We start from the raw sequence: 17,076 nt of genomic DNA, 5'->3' as shown, positions 1-17,076 counted from the left end.
GTACAGTAACCCAACAGGAAGTCTGACATTTAGCAACATGTACAACACAACTTACCTATTTCCACTGTTTATATTAATTTACATGAGGCATATATGGCCTTTTGTAGCCCTGTTAACCTAATCATAACATGTGCAAATGTGTTTTGTGGTTTTAACTTCATTTTTTTAATGTATTCTGAATTTTTAAAAATATAATTTACACTTCAATTATTTGGCACACTAGAACATGCAATGTGTTCATATTGCCCTAAACCCTACTTTTCTAACTAACTAGTACTGCATATTCTGTTGTCTTGTATCTTGTGTAATATGAGTATGTTTGTTGTTGCTGTAGAAATAGTCATATTTTTTTTCTTTTTCTCTTATTTCTTCTTTATAGTCATTTATATATTTAATTACTTATATCTACCATTTACCATATTGTATGATACATTTGTAGTGTCAGACATCGAATGCCTTTCTTCATCTTGATAAAACTTGATAGACTGAAAACAGAGTCGAATATAATATAAAAAAGTTGAATATGTTGAATATTATAAATATTTTAGAATGTTGCTAGTAACCCAAACTGTAGGCTATATGATGTATACTGTTCCGTATATATATGATATTATGGGCCTATTGGTTTGGTGATCCATTATGGCTTTCACATCTACTAAGCTCAACCAGCTGTGAATGGAATAAGACATTCATTAAGAATAGGATAGAAGAAGTTCCTCCCTAACCACTGCTGCTGAGTATGTTTTTACATGGCTGTCTTCATTTCAGATGTCTGAACAGAGAAATTATTCCAATGTGGGAGTATTTTACTGAACATCTTAAGGGGTTTCAGTTTGTAAACCATGCAATAAAATCTCCCCCGCCCTGCTTTTAAAAGCTGCTGACCCACTTAAACAAATTCCATTAGTCTGGCCTTCAGTGGTGGGTTTTAGTGGCCCACAATGGTCTAAAAGAGTGCTCTGGAAAACATGGAAAACTGAACATTTGTTTGGAATTTATTGGTCATTTTGAAGTATGGCTCCTCCTGATATTTGGTTGTACCTACCAGCCTGGAAACAAGGATCCTCAAGTAATAAAGCTTTTGTGCACAACAGAGACAAGGAAAAGGCTAGCACAAAGTGTCCTTTTGGCTGTAAAAGAGAATAATGTATTGACATAAATGTGTTTATTTGACCATTTTTATAGACAAAAATCTCAAAGACAGCAGTATCTGCCATATTAATTACATGTCCAAGGTAAACATTTTACAAAAAATAAATAGCTTAAAAAGGAAGCCGTAATAATAAAATAGTATGGTCCTTCACTGAAGGGATATAGGCCCAATGTGCCATCTCTTTTGTTTTATAACAGTGTAAATTAACAACAGGAATGAAGAAATCAAATATACATACAAGAGTCTGAAAACAACTGTGAACGTTTGCATATGATGCATTAACAAATAAAAGTCTGGAAACGAATAAAATTAATGTTATTTTTCATATAGACGATAGATAGTATGCTTATCACTTAACTTAGTAATAACACCTCTGAAGACATATTTGTGGCATTTCAGATTGTTTGTACCACTGCTCCTCTCAACTGCATTATAATGCACCTGGGAAAAGGCTAAAATTAAACTACAGGGCAGATGGAAATTCTCTGTCATGGGTCATTATCTATGCTAATTCATTTTACATGCCGTGTAAACTCAAACTCAATTTCTGTAAATTCTATAAGTCTAGATCTGCATTGAAACAATCGGTTCTGATGTAGGCTATAACTACCACATTTTAAAGTCCTAAATATTGTCAGAGTTAGTGTCACTGAAAAACATCTTCATCACAATCATTTAACACAAAACATTTTTGTATGTGTGTAGAAAAGAGAAGCAATCAAACATGAGCTTATTTCCCAGAGGCTTAAATTCCAATGCATCGATCCTACCTCAATAATAGGTAAATGGTATGATCAAAGCTTTATAGGTGTTTAAGTTCTGTGAAGGACAATTGGAGGTATATTTACACTGTGCTGGTGTTCGACAGCAGGTTTCATGCCATTGTTTGCTGCTAGAACATTGTCCAGCCTCACTTTAAATGATAGGTAACTTAGAACATACTGCAGATTATACCAGACTTCATCCAAAAAGTTAAGTTTCTGTTTAAAGAGGGACAAGAAAACTTCTCTTTCTGGAGAATACACACACACACACACACACACATAAACACACACACACACACACACACACACACACACACACACACACACACACACACACACACACACAGCACCTTCATCTAGCATCTATACATAGCATCACATGTACATCCTGAGGTAGATTTCCTTTGTTTCAAATCTCAATAGTGGTTGTTAAATGTCAACAAAAGATAACAAAACAATATTCAGGCTAATGCCCCTGATGTGACTTGATGCGATCAGTTGGTAACATTAACGGATTATGAGGCAATGGGCCCCTGGGCACAGACGTGTAAAAGGCCCCCAACCCCTCCTAAATACTGTAAAAGCAAGAACTCCAGACTGAAAGAGAGAGAAAACAAATACAAACAATACGACACACTTGAACCACATTTTACAGTTGGACCAGAACTCTCACAATCTCAAAAACACAAAAACGACGTAGAGATGTTGTTTGTAATCGTTTTGCATCTTTTTGTAGTTGTTTTGTGTGTCTTTGTAGTCATGTGTGTCTCTTGGTGTTTGCTTTGTGTCGCTTTGTGGTTGGTGTGTATCTCTCTGTGGTTGTTTTGTGTCTCTTTGTGGATGGTTTGTGTCTCTTTGTGGTCATTTTGTGTCTCTTTGTGGTCGCTTTGTGTTTCTTTGTGGTTGTTATGTCTCTCTCTGTGGTCGGTTTGTGTCTCTTTGTGGTTGTTTTGTGTCTCTGCCCCCTGACCCCTTTGGCCCCTGGGCCTGTGCCCAGTGTGCCCAATCAGTAATCCATCCATGGTAGATAAGTGCAGTCAGATCAGAAAGAGAAAGTTCACTATACTCCTGTTTCTAATAAGCACTCTTGGTTGAGACATTCTCCAGAGACTGGCTCTGGGATTTTGTTCAGATCGCACTTCTCTGGCTCAACAGTCTTCCCAGTGTAGTCTATGCAGAAGACGCTGCGGCGGCGCTCCCCCTGGCCACAAGTTCGTGAGCACACAGACCAAGGTCCCATCTGCCATATGGGGCACGGCAGATCCCCGCAAGCCCTTATGTCTACGGGCTTCAGGTCTTTGTCGCACTGGCTGGAGAGGAAGCCCGCACTGTCTCTGCATTCAACATTTCTCCTGGACCATCCGGAGCCACAGCTCTTGGAGCACTCAGACCACTCCCCCAGCACCCAGTCAGGTACACCAAATGGATGGATCATATGCAGAGACAGGGATGAGCCCTTCCTCTCTTTGGATTTGTTGAAGGTCACATCTCTAGGGATGAAAAATGTATATTTGACCTTAGGAGGGTTGGCATCCCCCGCAGTGGCAAGGAGTTGGATGGTGATGGCCTCCTTCAGCTGCCTGAAGCTCTGGATCCTCTCCAGCGTGGTGGAGGAGCCGCTGTACTTGAGCACAGCACCCAGCACAGGAATGTCCTGCTCCACTGTGGATACAGAGAAGTTACCGTTGAGGATGTAACCCCCACTCTCTCTCTTTATAGCCAGGTAGTTCCCATCATGTTTGATCCCTCTGTGGCTCCGCTGTTTGATGTCAATGTTAGTAGCGCCGACGGGAATTGTGACAATGTCGCTGTATCCATAGCTGTTAGAGAAAACAAAGAACTGGATTTAGATAATGCACTTAGTTTTCTTAATTTAAAGAAAAAGTTCAACAATTTGGGTAATATGCTTACAGACTTTGCTTCCTTACCTCTCAAATGCTCAGAAATATGCCTAACCAACACCTGTAAAGCTCACTACTTAATGCAATAGTTTGACATTTTGGGAAACACGCTTACAAACGGAGCCAGGCTTTCCTAATTTACAGTCTTTGTGCTATCAAAGCTCACCGGCTGCTGGCTGTAGGCTTATATCTAATGAGGGTGATTCTGATGAAGGCCACAAGCCAAAACGGATGGGTCTAAACAAAAAAGTAGTTCTGTATACTACAAGTGTTGCTGGAGTTACACTTCTTCTGACTTTTCCCCTTCTCCATGCATCCTGGAAGTAGGTTAAGTTGTACCAGAGATCCCTACTGGGCCTTTATTGAATGGACAGCTATGAAAGTGGTATGAATTTAGTCATCTAACTGAGGTCAAGAAGCTATTATCTTAGGGACTTTTTGGAGCACTTACGTTGCTTTGTTGTAGGAGCCTGTAATCTTTCTACAGGTGAGCCCACTTCCTCCACACACTCCACATTTATCCACCCTCTTGTTGGATCCAATCACCTGGTCGCAGCCTGCCTTCACACACTGGCCTTGGACACACACCGATGTGGTGTCAGGGCCACAGGTCGTCCCGTCAATCACCTGCAGCGACGCAACAAGTAGGTGTTGTTGATTCTTTGCATCTTGTAGATTTGTTTAATGATTGCTTATCTAAGATGTAGCTCCTATTCTATATTAAGATGCAGAGAGAATGACTTTTGACAAAGAATCTAAACTTTAGGTTAACTGTGAGAAGAGATAGCAAGTGGACTTAGAGTTAATGTTAACATTATTTCAGAAAACCTCCAGATTTCCCATGTGTCATGTAAGATTATTTGTTATTGCAATACCAAAAAAAACTCAAGAGTATGTGCTGAAGGGTGCAATTGTGTTCTTTATCCAAATATAATACAAACTTCTATTTCAGACTGAGTTTTTACAAATGTTCATTTTCATTGGAAAGCATCAGATCAATATTGGGACATGTTAGCTGAACTGTAAATGTGAATGTGTTGGCAAAATGGCTGTGCAGATACTGTACCTTGGATTCAAACACCTTAAATTCACTGCTGCCCCTGGCCCTGCAGAACAGCTTACATCTGTCTCTGGGAGAAACACCAGCGTACTTTGGGATCCACTGTTTTATATTCCCGTTGTAGTCCAGGTAGTTGGGGCTGTTGTACTTCTCACACTGCTCCTCTCTGAAACTCTTTCCTAAGGTAAAAGCCGGAGTAAAACTTGCGTTCATTACACTGAGGTCAACTCTTGAAAATCTAGTCATCCCTACAAAAATATATTTATGTAAAAATAGTCATACAGTCAAATATGCTCAATACGTCAATATTCATATTTCTATATTAGTAGAAATTTGGATTACACGTTTTGATGGATTACCTGCAGTGCACTGTATATCAAGAGAGCTAAAACGATTAGTCGATTAATTGATTTGTCAATTGAGAGAAAATGAAACTAATTCATCATCTAGTTAATTGAAAGATTACCTGCCACATATGATTTTATTGAAATACTGAGCAGTTTCTTATACATGTATCATGTAATTCAATTAAATTTCAATTCAGAAGGTATATTTTGTCACATGCTCATACAGTACAGTATTTGCAGTAAAATGCAGGGTGGCATACTCTTGAGGCTGTGCGAAAAAAGCTAGTGTGCAATAAAGAGAATAATGGAATAAGAGTGAAAGGAATAAATATGAAAGATAAAAATTCAAAGTTGAGTCAAGTGGACTGCATAGACTGAACTGGGAGAGAAAGCGTTTATGTGCTCTGCTCCCCTCACAAACCGGCATAGTGTTATTTCTTACCGTCGCTGTTGTCACAGGGCTGTGTGTTGCAGGACTGGTACTGAACCCGCTGTCCTTCACAGTACTTCCCTCCGTTCTGAGGCACAGGGTCAGTGCACTCCCTATAGGAGAACTCCACCCCTCCTCCACATGTTCTGGAGCACTGCTGCCACGGCCCCCACAAGCTCCAGCCGCCGTCCACAACCACCTGTGGTAAAACACAGCAAGAAAAGAGGGGGGAAAAGAGCAGTCAGAATAGTTGGTTGGAGCTCAGTGCCAAAGGCAATCTCAGCTGTGTAGCCTAAACCACAGTCTGGGCTTCTGGGTTTGAGGCTGCACAGTGTGTTGGCGTGCCGTGACTCCAGGCTAAATCTGTGTTGAAGTTCGGCACGCGCCTGCTGTCTGCCTCTACCCACATTCCTGCCACATGTGTCACTCACCACTAGTGGAACCTGCCATGCTGCAGCTTTGTAAGGCACAATTGAAAGTGTGTGTGTGCATATGTGTGTGTGTTTGCTAGCGTGAGTGTCCTTTCCAGAAGTTTTATGAGTTTGGACCAGCTAACATCACAACTGCCAGCACGTCTGGATTCATAAACAGATGTGTGATCATAACACACGGAGAAGATATCTAGGCAAGTAAGCTAAAATGAAACATTGAGATGTATAAATGTTCTTCAAGGAAATATAAACAGGCATCATGAAGCAAATGGATTCACCAAATTCCAACAATGCCGTAATCCATACTTTTACAAATGTATTCCTACTAAAGTAAACTTTATTATCCCAAATAGGGAAAATCGGGTGGTCAAGGTGCAGGTACACAAAACAATCCTAAAAAAAGATGTAAATACAAATTAACAATATGCAATTCCCCCCTTCCATTCCCCCCATAACACACCCACGTATGCACACACACGCACACACACGCGCGCGCGCACACACACACACACACACACACACACACACACACACACACACGCACACACACACACACACACACACACGCACAGAGCACTTTCAAGTACCCTTACATACACACACACACTAATATAGACAAATAAATACAACAATGTGTAGTGGACTACTTAACCCCTGAAAAAGACTAACATACTTAAAACTTCTTACAACTGCGATGTTGAAAAAGTGCCATATCTCAACTACCTAAGACACTGTATTTACTCTGTAGAGTTTTGTATTGATGACTTCCCTTAACAGGATAACCTGGAAGTTTTTCCTTACACAGCAGATTTCCAATGGAAATTTTGTATTGGGTTTTTGATAAAAAAGAAGGTCTGCATCAAACAACGTATTGTAAGTGTATCACACAATCTTCAGCTGGGTTTGCCCACTTGTCATAGAATTTTAGATTTTCAAATTTACATTTTTTTCTGAGCATTTAATTCAAGATATGTAACAGGATTTTTGTTTTGCAGAACCGTAAAACTCCAGGCATGCTGTACTTTAGTCATATTTTCTGAGTATATCAAAAACCCAATGTGAAACCAAAAAACAATGGACATTGGCTAAGGGAGATTGTCTTAGATTTGCTGACATACGTGTTTTATGACTACAAACTTGATTACTCTTTTTCTGAGTAATTGAGAAGTGCACTTTAAAGGAAGTGACTCATTGAAACAGCAGGGCAGTTCAAAACAGAGCATAACAGCACAAGAAGAGAAAAGTTACAAACTCAGCAAACTGACTCACTGATGTCTTTTACACAGCTAAGATTGCTAACATTAGCCACCATAAACTACTGGTCATACAAGACCAATTAAAAGCTGTAGCAGCAAACTCCTGAGTGTATTGAATTGAACAAGGCTGTGTTTTATTGTTAATTAATTCAACTTTTCATTTGTAAGAATAAAGAAGCAGTCTTACCAGCGGCTGCATCACATCCTGAGTCGACATGCACGCTCCATGGAGGCATGTTCCATTGAGGCTACAGGGGGTGCCATCAGCCCAGGGCAAGCTGCCGTTCTTGGTGGAACACTGCAGCGTCCCATCCTCCTGACACCACAGCTGGCTACAAATATCACTATCTGAGGAGTTGGGGCATTGGACAAACTCCTCTCCAAACATCTGCTGGCACTGCTGGTCCAGGCTGTACTTAGTGCCTGGCAACTCTCTTGGTAACGGTATGGTACTCTCTGGGACATCCAGCAGGCAGTCCCCTGCGGTTACAACATAAAGCAACACTGTATGAGAATGATTATTTTGTGGTTTATGGAGATTATGGACTTTGTGGCACAGTGACAATTGTAAATGTGTTGCTCTTTGTGTGTGGCATGACAACAGTGGGAAAATATTCAGGGCAAGCTGTGTCCCGACTATATAAATTAATAATGCAGTGCACTTTTATAGGCAGGCTGGTGTTCTGAATCAGGGCATTTGACAGCTATTCCAAATCAGAATTTATTAATTGTACTCTAATGATTCCTTATTACATTCAATACGCTTTTTGTCTAGAGTTGTCAATGACGTCCTCTTTTCAGAATGAACATTCTCAGCCACACAAGTTTTTTTTTTCAAACTGATAAAGAACATATTTTGCTGACACCAGCTGTTGCTTTTGGCTGAGGAGGTGAAGAACAGGAAGAAGTTCATTGTATGACTCAGTGGAAAAGAAGGTTCACTGATAGGTCTAGCAAGAATACAAACAATACATGATGCACAACGTGAGATGGGGAGAGGCAGGCGAGACAAGAGAAAGAAACAGAAAAGGAGAGAGTGAAGAGAAGAGGATGTGGAGAGAGAAGATGTGGAAATCTAGTGCAAGATAAACTATCCCTACAACCCATAATTTGAGGTGAGCAACATGTTAAAGCAGGAAAGCCATAGTTAGAGCGTGAGAGAAAAACAGTGTGTTTTATTCATCTTTGAACCAGCGCTAATAACAGAGCCACAGTGTGTTGGCAGACGTCCATGTTGGCAGAAGGTCTCTACAGGGCTGCTTACTTTTTGATTTACTCAAACCCATTTCCACCTGGTATTAAAATCTGATCTGAGTGATCCAATCACAAGTGCACATCTCTAAGTATAGGTGGGAATGCAGCCAGGACGCAATGAGGACACATTGAGATCCGATCACTCAGACCACATTCGAAGGTGGTCTAGGCCACATATGACCACATTCTTTTAGCAATGTGTTCTGGGCCACATTCAGGACTGCCTACTCAACTGTGAGCGGAATTACCTACTCATTCAAAGTATTTATGATGTCCCAGAAACCACTGAGAGTGAATCTTGTGTTTTGGAGGTTATTATCGTACTGTCGGTGATGTCTCAGGAACAGGATATTATGTACATACTGTATTTGCATATGAAGCGGGGAAGTGAGATCCAGGTGGGAAAACACGTACTAAGAGGTGTCCGCTTGTGATCGGATCTATCAGATTGGATTTTAATACCAGGTGGAAATGTGGCCTCAGTGTGTAATTTTTGACAGATTGGTGCGACAACCTAAAGTATTCCCTACCATGTCCATTGTCAAAGAACTCTGTGATGTAGAGAGCACTGCAGGGAGACCAAGGCGCTGTCTTGTTGAGGCTGACAAACAGAGGAGCCATCAGGTAATGTCCTCCCAGATCTCCAAACAGCCTCTCACAGGTCTTGGAGTCATCGTGAGGCATACTCAACACATGACCTGCAGTGGGAAAGAATGCAATGATAATGATGTGAAATATAGGTTCACAGATGCACAGACAAGTGGTTATGAATGAGTAAAAAAGAATTGAACTTGCCTATTACATTACAAACTTTTTTCATAAATCCTACACCCACACCAGCCCACCCATATGACAACAAATGTGAGCTAACCGAGCTCATGTGCAGCTGTGAAAGCAGCTTGCAGGCCGTTATCCTCGATAACTGAGCAGCTTCTCTTGGGATCGCACATCGTCCCAACATCGGCCACACCCAACGTGTCGCAGCTCTTCTGTCCACAGATGTCCTGCAACACAACCAAACACAGAAAACACTGAAATTGGCACACCAAGGTCAGGATGATGATGTAAGACTTGAAAATAATAATTATTAAAGTATACAAAAGCAGACGTTCAAAAACCTAATTCTAAATCTAAAATTATGAGCAATTGTATTCACCCGAACTGTATTATATCTTATTAAGGTTAACAAGCCTCGAGCCTATTAATGGGATAAAGCCTGACATCCGTCCTTCGCCTTCCGCTATCTACGCTATCTATTTTGCGAGGGCACCATTGTTACATCTGGGGCAGTGGGGGTGGTATGTGCCATTCGAATGGCAGCAAGATACTACTGACATACTTACTACTTGGAATCCCTGTATAACACTAATACAAAGTCACACACAGAGCAGCACATGATAATTACCAGTGGCATACAGTATGCCAATAAGAATCAGTATGTACTGGTGGAGAGTGGTATCTGCCAGTGGAACATGAGTGATATAAGTGCCATAAGCCAGGGAACCACAGCGGCAAACCAAAATCAACAGTGACTCACCAAAAAGAATCGACATATGCCACTAAAACAAGAGCTGTGTACCATGAGCCACTTTTTGGTCTTGTCACTGCTGCCAAACAGCTTCAGTGTGACGGAACACTTAAACTCTCCACTGAAACCAAAATGCATACTTGTATTGCATCCAATTCAACTAAAAATGTATTTCATTCAAAGCAGTTCAGGTTAAGGTCTTGTCATGAACAATAAGTGTAGTATTACGCAATATTGGCTCGATCCGTTATTCTAAACCTACATAAGGTCTATTTCCCTTCAAAAGTAGGGAACATTTGCTGAGAACCAGCTGGCAGAGTGGACTATCACAGAGTTAAAGACATTATCCTATCAAATACAAAATATATTAAGCATATGGGCAGCCCTGGCTGACTGTTATATTAATCACATAGGATGGCGAGCCTTCACTGTCTATTTGTGTAAGTTGTTTTTCTGCCACTTTTTAAGAAACTAATCAAAAACATGCTGCTCAGTATTTCCAGTCATAAAACAAAGCTAATAAATATCCTCAGCATGCAGCTGTCGAGAGCTGTGATCTGGGAAAATTAACAGTGTGGTGTATCAGAAATCTTTCCCTGCTCGAGAAGATGCCTGGCTGTGTAGGACGGAGACGGAAGCATCCATGGCCTCGCCTCAGACCCAAAATACCACAAGGCAGAAGCCTCTGTGATTCAAAACACATCTGGACTTGGAGCTGCCGTTTGAACCCAGCTCAGCATGTGTTTGTACACCTTGTTCCACAATAGCATCTGTCACTCATGTATGCAGACACACAGACAAAGTAAGATGTATGGGTCAAAGCACAAGCTATTATATGACATTTGCAGATACTGCAGATAGTGCAGACAGATGGATAAACACACACACATACAGTATAAGACCACAAAAATGTTTCCACTACAGTTTCACAACAGACAGTAGTGGCAGCAGCCTTCAGACTGTGACTGACCCAGACCCAGCCACGCACTCAAGCTGACCATTTAAAGTGTCTTAATCATGTCAGGGCTGATTTGTGGCCACACTAAAGTTAGCTCATCCACGAGGAGCCTTCCGTCCTCTACATTTCAAAGAATATTTCCGCTGAAATGGAAAAACAAACAAAACTGGGTTTTGCAAAGCAGCTTTGACAAATCCAGCACAAAACATATGTTCTATTCATCATTTCTCTGATCCAGGGTCAGATTTACATGCTAACGTCATTCAGTTGGCAGATAAATGCCAAGCCTGTCATCAAATCAAGCTGCAACCAGGGCACTTGGCTGTAGAAATTTAATAATAGAGAAGTTACTCGCCTAATGTATTGTCTGCTAACACCTTGTCAACATGCACATACCAGATGGAAGAAGGCAGCCAAGTACAGCAGAACAAGCCAATCACAACTCAAACCCTAAGGACTTGTGAACTTATTTCCTGTCGAAGCATCCATAAAGCACAGTTTGCTCTCTGTTGACATTCCCCCTGCTTGGAAAAGATTACAACTATTCCATCCTTTCAGCATCCTTAATTCACCCAAAGGGCTAGAAAGGCTTTCCTTTACCTCACCTTGTTTCATTTTTTTTTCACTGATCTCACACATGTGCTCCCTGGTTGCTAAAAGAGCAAAATATGATAATAATAATAATCCCAAGCAAAAGTCTCTTTTTCAGCTGGATCACCACTATAAACGTAACTGGCCCTAAAAGGCACCTGTGTTACTGTAAGAAACTTTGCTTTCAAGTAAATGTGTGGCTGAGACTGCTTCTCAGAAACCACATTTTGTACTGCAGCTGGCCTGGGACTGAATTCCACCAAGGCTTAATTCGTGACTCATCCTTGCTGGGTTATTGTCTTCTGAATGGAGAACAAAATATACCAGACTATGTGTAAGTGGACAATCTATTCTAATGACACTGTAAAGCACTCACACAACATTGTTTGAGTTGTTTCACACACCAAAGAGTCTAAACCATGCTCTGAATGTGTGAGCTCTTTTTGCCGCCTGAAGAATGCACGTCCAATACTTGTTCTCCTTTTACTTTTGTTTTAGTCTCCACCAACTCCCAGGGGAACCATCTGGCTCTTTAGCTGCTAATGCTCCTATGTTCACCAGTTAGTATTTAACTGTCTGCCTGCTGTTTGGTGCTGAGTAGGTAGAGTACAGTCAGTTTATCAATGTTTTTTTGCTGAAAACTGCTGCTGATAATGAAGTTGATAAGAGCGGTGAGAATGAAACAAAACAATAACATTGCAGGCCAGAAAACAAAACAAAATGCTGAAGATGGAAAAACGCCTTATAGTGCTTAGGGGAACTGCTGAGTTGGGTGATAATTCTTAGTAGGTTCATCACTATGAGTGATACCATTCACATTACACACAGGCATTTCACCCATTAGTTACAGTATATAAAAATATTATTAGTGCATCTTTAAATTATAGTTTTATGACCAAATATTGTAAACATTGAGTATTTACTGTAGCTCAAACTTTCCAATGAAACCTTTGATAATAGTGCTCCTTTCATTATGAAATGTGGTGTTCCACAAGGATTTATTTTTTTCACCACTGCTGTTTTAAATTTAAATAAACGTTCTAGTAAATTTGACTTAACTTAAGATCCATTTTTCAGCTTTTTCTGAAAAGTTCAACCACATCTCACAGTCTGTCTCAGTGGATGAAGTTTGGTCAGTTGTCATACAGATGTGAATGGCCTTCTTGAACTTTCCCCGACCATCCACTGACTCCTGGTTGATGACTTTTGACCCTTCTCAGTCGATGCTGTGACTAGTTTTGGTGTTCACAGACAGCCTATGTTGTCTGTTTCCGATGTTCATTAAATCTCTTGGGTCTTTGTTGTTTCACCAATGTAGTCTCTGTGATAACTGAGCAAACTCCATCCACTGAAGAAGACTAGGAATCGGAGATGAAAGCTTTGGAAAGCTAGTAAGTGGACCTTGAGTTGATATTTTTTTTGTCAAACTACTGTTTCCAAGGTGAAAAATTAACTTTCATGCTCAAATTCTAGAAAATGTATCTCATCAAATGTTTAAAACATTATATGTAGATGATGGTATGTTTTTGCAGAGACCTCAATTACTATTCTGCAGCTGTGTAAAGAAGCTAAACCAGCTATGTACTTGGCCCTCACCTCTCTGGTGAAGAGCATGGCAGTGTCATAGTGCCCTGGATGCCTCTGGCTTGGTGGATTGAAGAGCTGCTGCCAGGAGCAGAAGTTCCTCAGAGCCACACCTCCGTTGCTGGAGACCTCCGGGCCAACCTCCTCATCCTCCACCACCAACAACTTCACCACCACCATGTTTACTGAGTTCTTTATGCTGGGGTGCTTGTAAAGCTGGGCAGCCATCGACATCAGGGTCAGAGTGTAGTGCTGTGGAGGAGGAGAGACAGGACACAACATTTAATTAATATTTAAGATACAGTGGAGGATGGATAAAAGATAGAATGGTTAAAACCAAATGGGTGAAGGTCATGCAGCACAGGTTTTGCATGATATAATGTTTGTGTCTCTGCCTGCACAGGCTACAGCCTAACAATATTAGATTTTTGTAGCCATTAGTGATATTTGAGACTTACAAAACCTGATAACACTTCATCAGCCAATATTCATTTTTCATTTTTTTAGTCCTTGGACAATACCATATTATCTGCTTTAAGCTGAAATCAACTGGTATGCTTCATTTAGCAGTCCAGCTCAAGCACACACCAGACTGTAATTGGTCGAGGCTCTTCAAAATCACAAACTGATCACTGTCACTATATGTATATATATACTATATATAAACAAAAATAAAGGTAACCAAGTTTGATATAAACACACTTTACTGTAGTGTGACACTACCTGTATTTCTCCTGCTCATAATGTACAGTATTGCTGCACATCACCAGGATTGCACATGAGCTTTGAAATTGCAAAAATGTGTCAGACACACTCACAAGTATTTGCATCTTAAGCTTGCAACCAGGTTCAGGAAAACAGAAGCCTTATTTGAGACCATACTGTCTTCTTCTTCTAAGTGAAGAATTCAGTGAAAATTTCCCATTTGAGAGCGCAGCCTCCAAATAGTTTTTGTCCACTATTCATGATTGTGTCAGGGGAGGTAGTGATGGGCAGGGGTTTCCACAGTGCTGTCATAGGGTTGTGTTTTAGTGGAGAGCTGGTAAATCACAACGAATGTGGGAGACTGTGCCATGATGTGTATAGCAAAGTCTTCCATCAGCCTTGCTGAACTCACATTTTCTAGGGTGGGATGATACTCCCACATAAAGTTTTCCACATGTGCTACATGAGCCATGTTGATTCTTGCCTGGGACCTCTAAATCACTAAAACCACCCCTGCTCATAGAAGACCAGGGTAATGAAATTGGAATCTGATTTGTAACGAAACGCCAACACAAGCCCGACTTATCAGCCTAACCTTTGTCCACTTGACCCTGGTGCCTAGAAGCCTTTCCATACTCCCTTAACTTACTTACTGTGGGATGAGGCAGAGGGTCTGGCAGCTGAGGAACTTGTTAAGTACAAACAGACTAGAACTTGGCTGCTCCAGGTTGTGGCAGGATCATGGATTGTCATACTATGACTGTCTTACTTTCAGGAGTTTTTTGTCATATAGTATCACCATCCAACGATTTTTCAATTTACATAATAGCTGTTTTGTATGATGTACAGCAGGAGAGGGTTCTTTAAATGAATGCATGAAGTAAGAGTAAAGCCAGAACAGAATAGATATTGTAAGCCTTGTGAATCTTCCCTGGGTGATGCTAAGGCTCTGCTGCCAAATCGTGACCAAGTCTTTAGGAATGTGCTTCAGCATTGCTTACAATTCTGTTGCATGACCTCTTCCTCAGCCTGTGGAAAACAGGGAGCCCACCGATTTCCTCCCCATGCCTCATCATTGCCAAAACATGTTTCATGAAGCAGCACAGAAAAACAAACCCCTACCACTATATATCTAGGCCATGAGTTCTTACAAGCAGGATGGGGAAATAAAGGGAAAAGATGACGTCTTCGACGTTTTGTTTATGGGACAATCTGCGGATTAAACTTAAGGTTTGTTTAGGTTCCTATCAACAGTGTGTGCAGGAAATAATGAGTTAATCGTGTCTGACCTTTATTTCATCTCCATAGAAGTGGGTCATGGTTGAGTCTGCTACCACCAGGGTCTCTATGAACCGTGGCGCGGAGACAAAGCGTCTCCGGCGAGGTTCCCTCTGTGCGTCACTGTCGCCGTGCGTAAAACTTTCCCCATTGTGCTTCTCCGCTCGACTCTCAGCCGCCGCGTGTTCAAACAGGAGGGGAACACCGTGGTTTTTGCTGAATGTCCTCCTCTTGATGACATGCAGCTGCTCGGCAGAGTCTGGCCCCAGGCCGCCGCGAAGTTTGGGCTCAATTAAATACTCTTTCCCCTCCGTTATGAAGGAGCCAAAGATGCCCGAGCACAAACTGACAGCCACAACCGAGCTTTGATCGTCATCTACATTCCCCGAGTAAAAGCAGCTCCTAAGCTGTCCTTCTTTCTCCTCTGTCTGGTTCATACATTTCTGGAGATCAGCGACAAGTTGGGCACCTGAAGAGCTGCGTAAAGCGCCAACATCTCTGGCTTTGATGCGCTGTATGGTGAAGGAAGGCGCGATAAAGCTGGTATCTGGAATAAGGTTTAGAGTCAAGTCCTTGCCAAATGCACTGAGGATAAATCTCGGCTGATCCTCGCTTCTTTTCCAAAAGCGACCGCTGATTCTTCCATTTATCCGAACAGGTACAATATCCTCAGATTCAAATGGAGTGGAAAGTGCTGCGTTTATTACGCACAGGAGTAAAACGACCAAACACACAGTGGAACACATCTTCTGCAATGAAATTTGCGCTCAAGAGTAGTAACAATAAAGATTTTATTACAATGTATGTCCTTTATCTCTGGTAATGGCGCGTCTTCTCTAATCGAATAGTTATTTCCTTAAATCAGAGATCTGTTCAAATGAAAGTGATTTCCCAGCGCTGTGAAGGCAGTCTTGGTCAAAGTTATGTCTGGTATTTAATTTCAGTTTGTCTGAATTGTCGTTTCTGATAGCCTCACCAAGCTAAGTCTTGTACCACTCTCCAGCACCGCTGCAGTCTGGACATATCGGGGGTATTTATACTTTCTGCTCTTCCCTGGACATGAGGGGGTTTATTTTTGATATCCTCCGTTGCTGGAAATTCTCCTCCCACCCGCACTTTATGAGATACTCGCGGATAAAACGGATCCAATGAGAATAGACCGACACTCCCCCCTTCTGAAATAGCTTGACAACCGTGCTCCTATTATTAACCCAGCGTGCTATATGGCAGCAGGAGGGCATATATACTACACATAGCTGGAAGTCCGCTACTTGAGTTATTTCGGAGCAGTGTGTGAGAGGCAGGACCCCACAGAGCCCGGAGCCCCCCATAGGCTGATCTGCTTTATCCCTGCACAAAGACCACCGCTGGACAGAGAACGGCTGAGCAAACACTGAGCAATGTTTAATCATGTTTAATTAGTAAAGCTATAGGAAGAAGAATGCTATTTAATTATGCGGTTTTGCACCATATATATTCTGCAGATAAACTTTTTTAATAATTCTGAATATCAAGATCAAGCAAACAGAGGTTCAATGAAAAAGGAGCAACGACTCAAATAAACCTGTTTAAACAACCCAGTATGTCCAATTTTAAAATTGCATTTATTGCATTTTTATTTATGTATTTAGTTGAAACCTTTTTTGTATTCATGGTTATGACGGCTGCTAATTGGAGCATTTTATTCATGATGCTATAGAGGGCTTTTCTAAAAGGCTTTTGCTGTATTCCAAGACTAAAAACATGTTCCGCCAGGCAACATGTAAAGCACTTCATTAAGACTATGTGCCAGGAGAATGCCAGCTCTTTAAACAATAAAAGTAATCATGGAGGTGC

At 41.3% G+C, this 17,076-nt stretch overlaps 1 protein-coding gene across 1 annotated transcript; it reads right to left on the bottom strand.

Moving 5' to 3' along the window:
- Nucleotides 1–1,148: 1,148 nt before the first annotated feature.
- On the bottom strand, nucleotides 1,149–16,564 carry LOC116038985 (A disintegrin and metalloproteinase with thrombospondin motifs 8). Its single transcript, XM_031283721.2, has 9 exons — nucleotides 15,252–16,564; nucleotides 13,270–13,509; nucleotides 9,468–9,600; nucleotides 9,127–9,294; nucleotides 7,530–7,822; nucleotides 5,668–5,854; nucleotides 4,885–5,057; nucleotides 4,270–4,445; nucleotides 1,149–3,737 (listed from the first exon to the last, which is right to left on the bottom strand). The coding sequence occupies exons 1-9, from the start codon at nucleotides 15,984–15,986 to the stop codon at nucleotides 2,978–2,980; spliced, it is 2,865 nt and encodes a 954-aa protein (XP_031139581.1). The 5' UTR covers nucleotides 15,987–16,564; the 3' UTR covers nucleotides 1,149–2,977.
- Nucleotides 16,565–17,076: the final 512 nt, after the last annotated feature.

Source organism: Sander lucioperca, chromosome 5 (assembly GCF_008315115.2).
Source record: "Sander lucioperca isolate FBNREF2018 chromosome 5, SLUC_FBN_1.2, whole genome shotgun sequence".
NCBI lineage: Eukaryota > Metazoa > Chordata > Actinopteri > Perciformes > Percidae > Sander > Sander lucioperca.
Note: the sequence above shows the minus strand (reverse complement) of the source record. Positions and strands in the feature narration are given on the sequence as shown.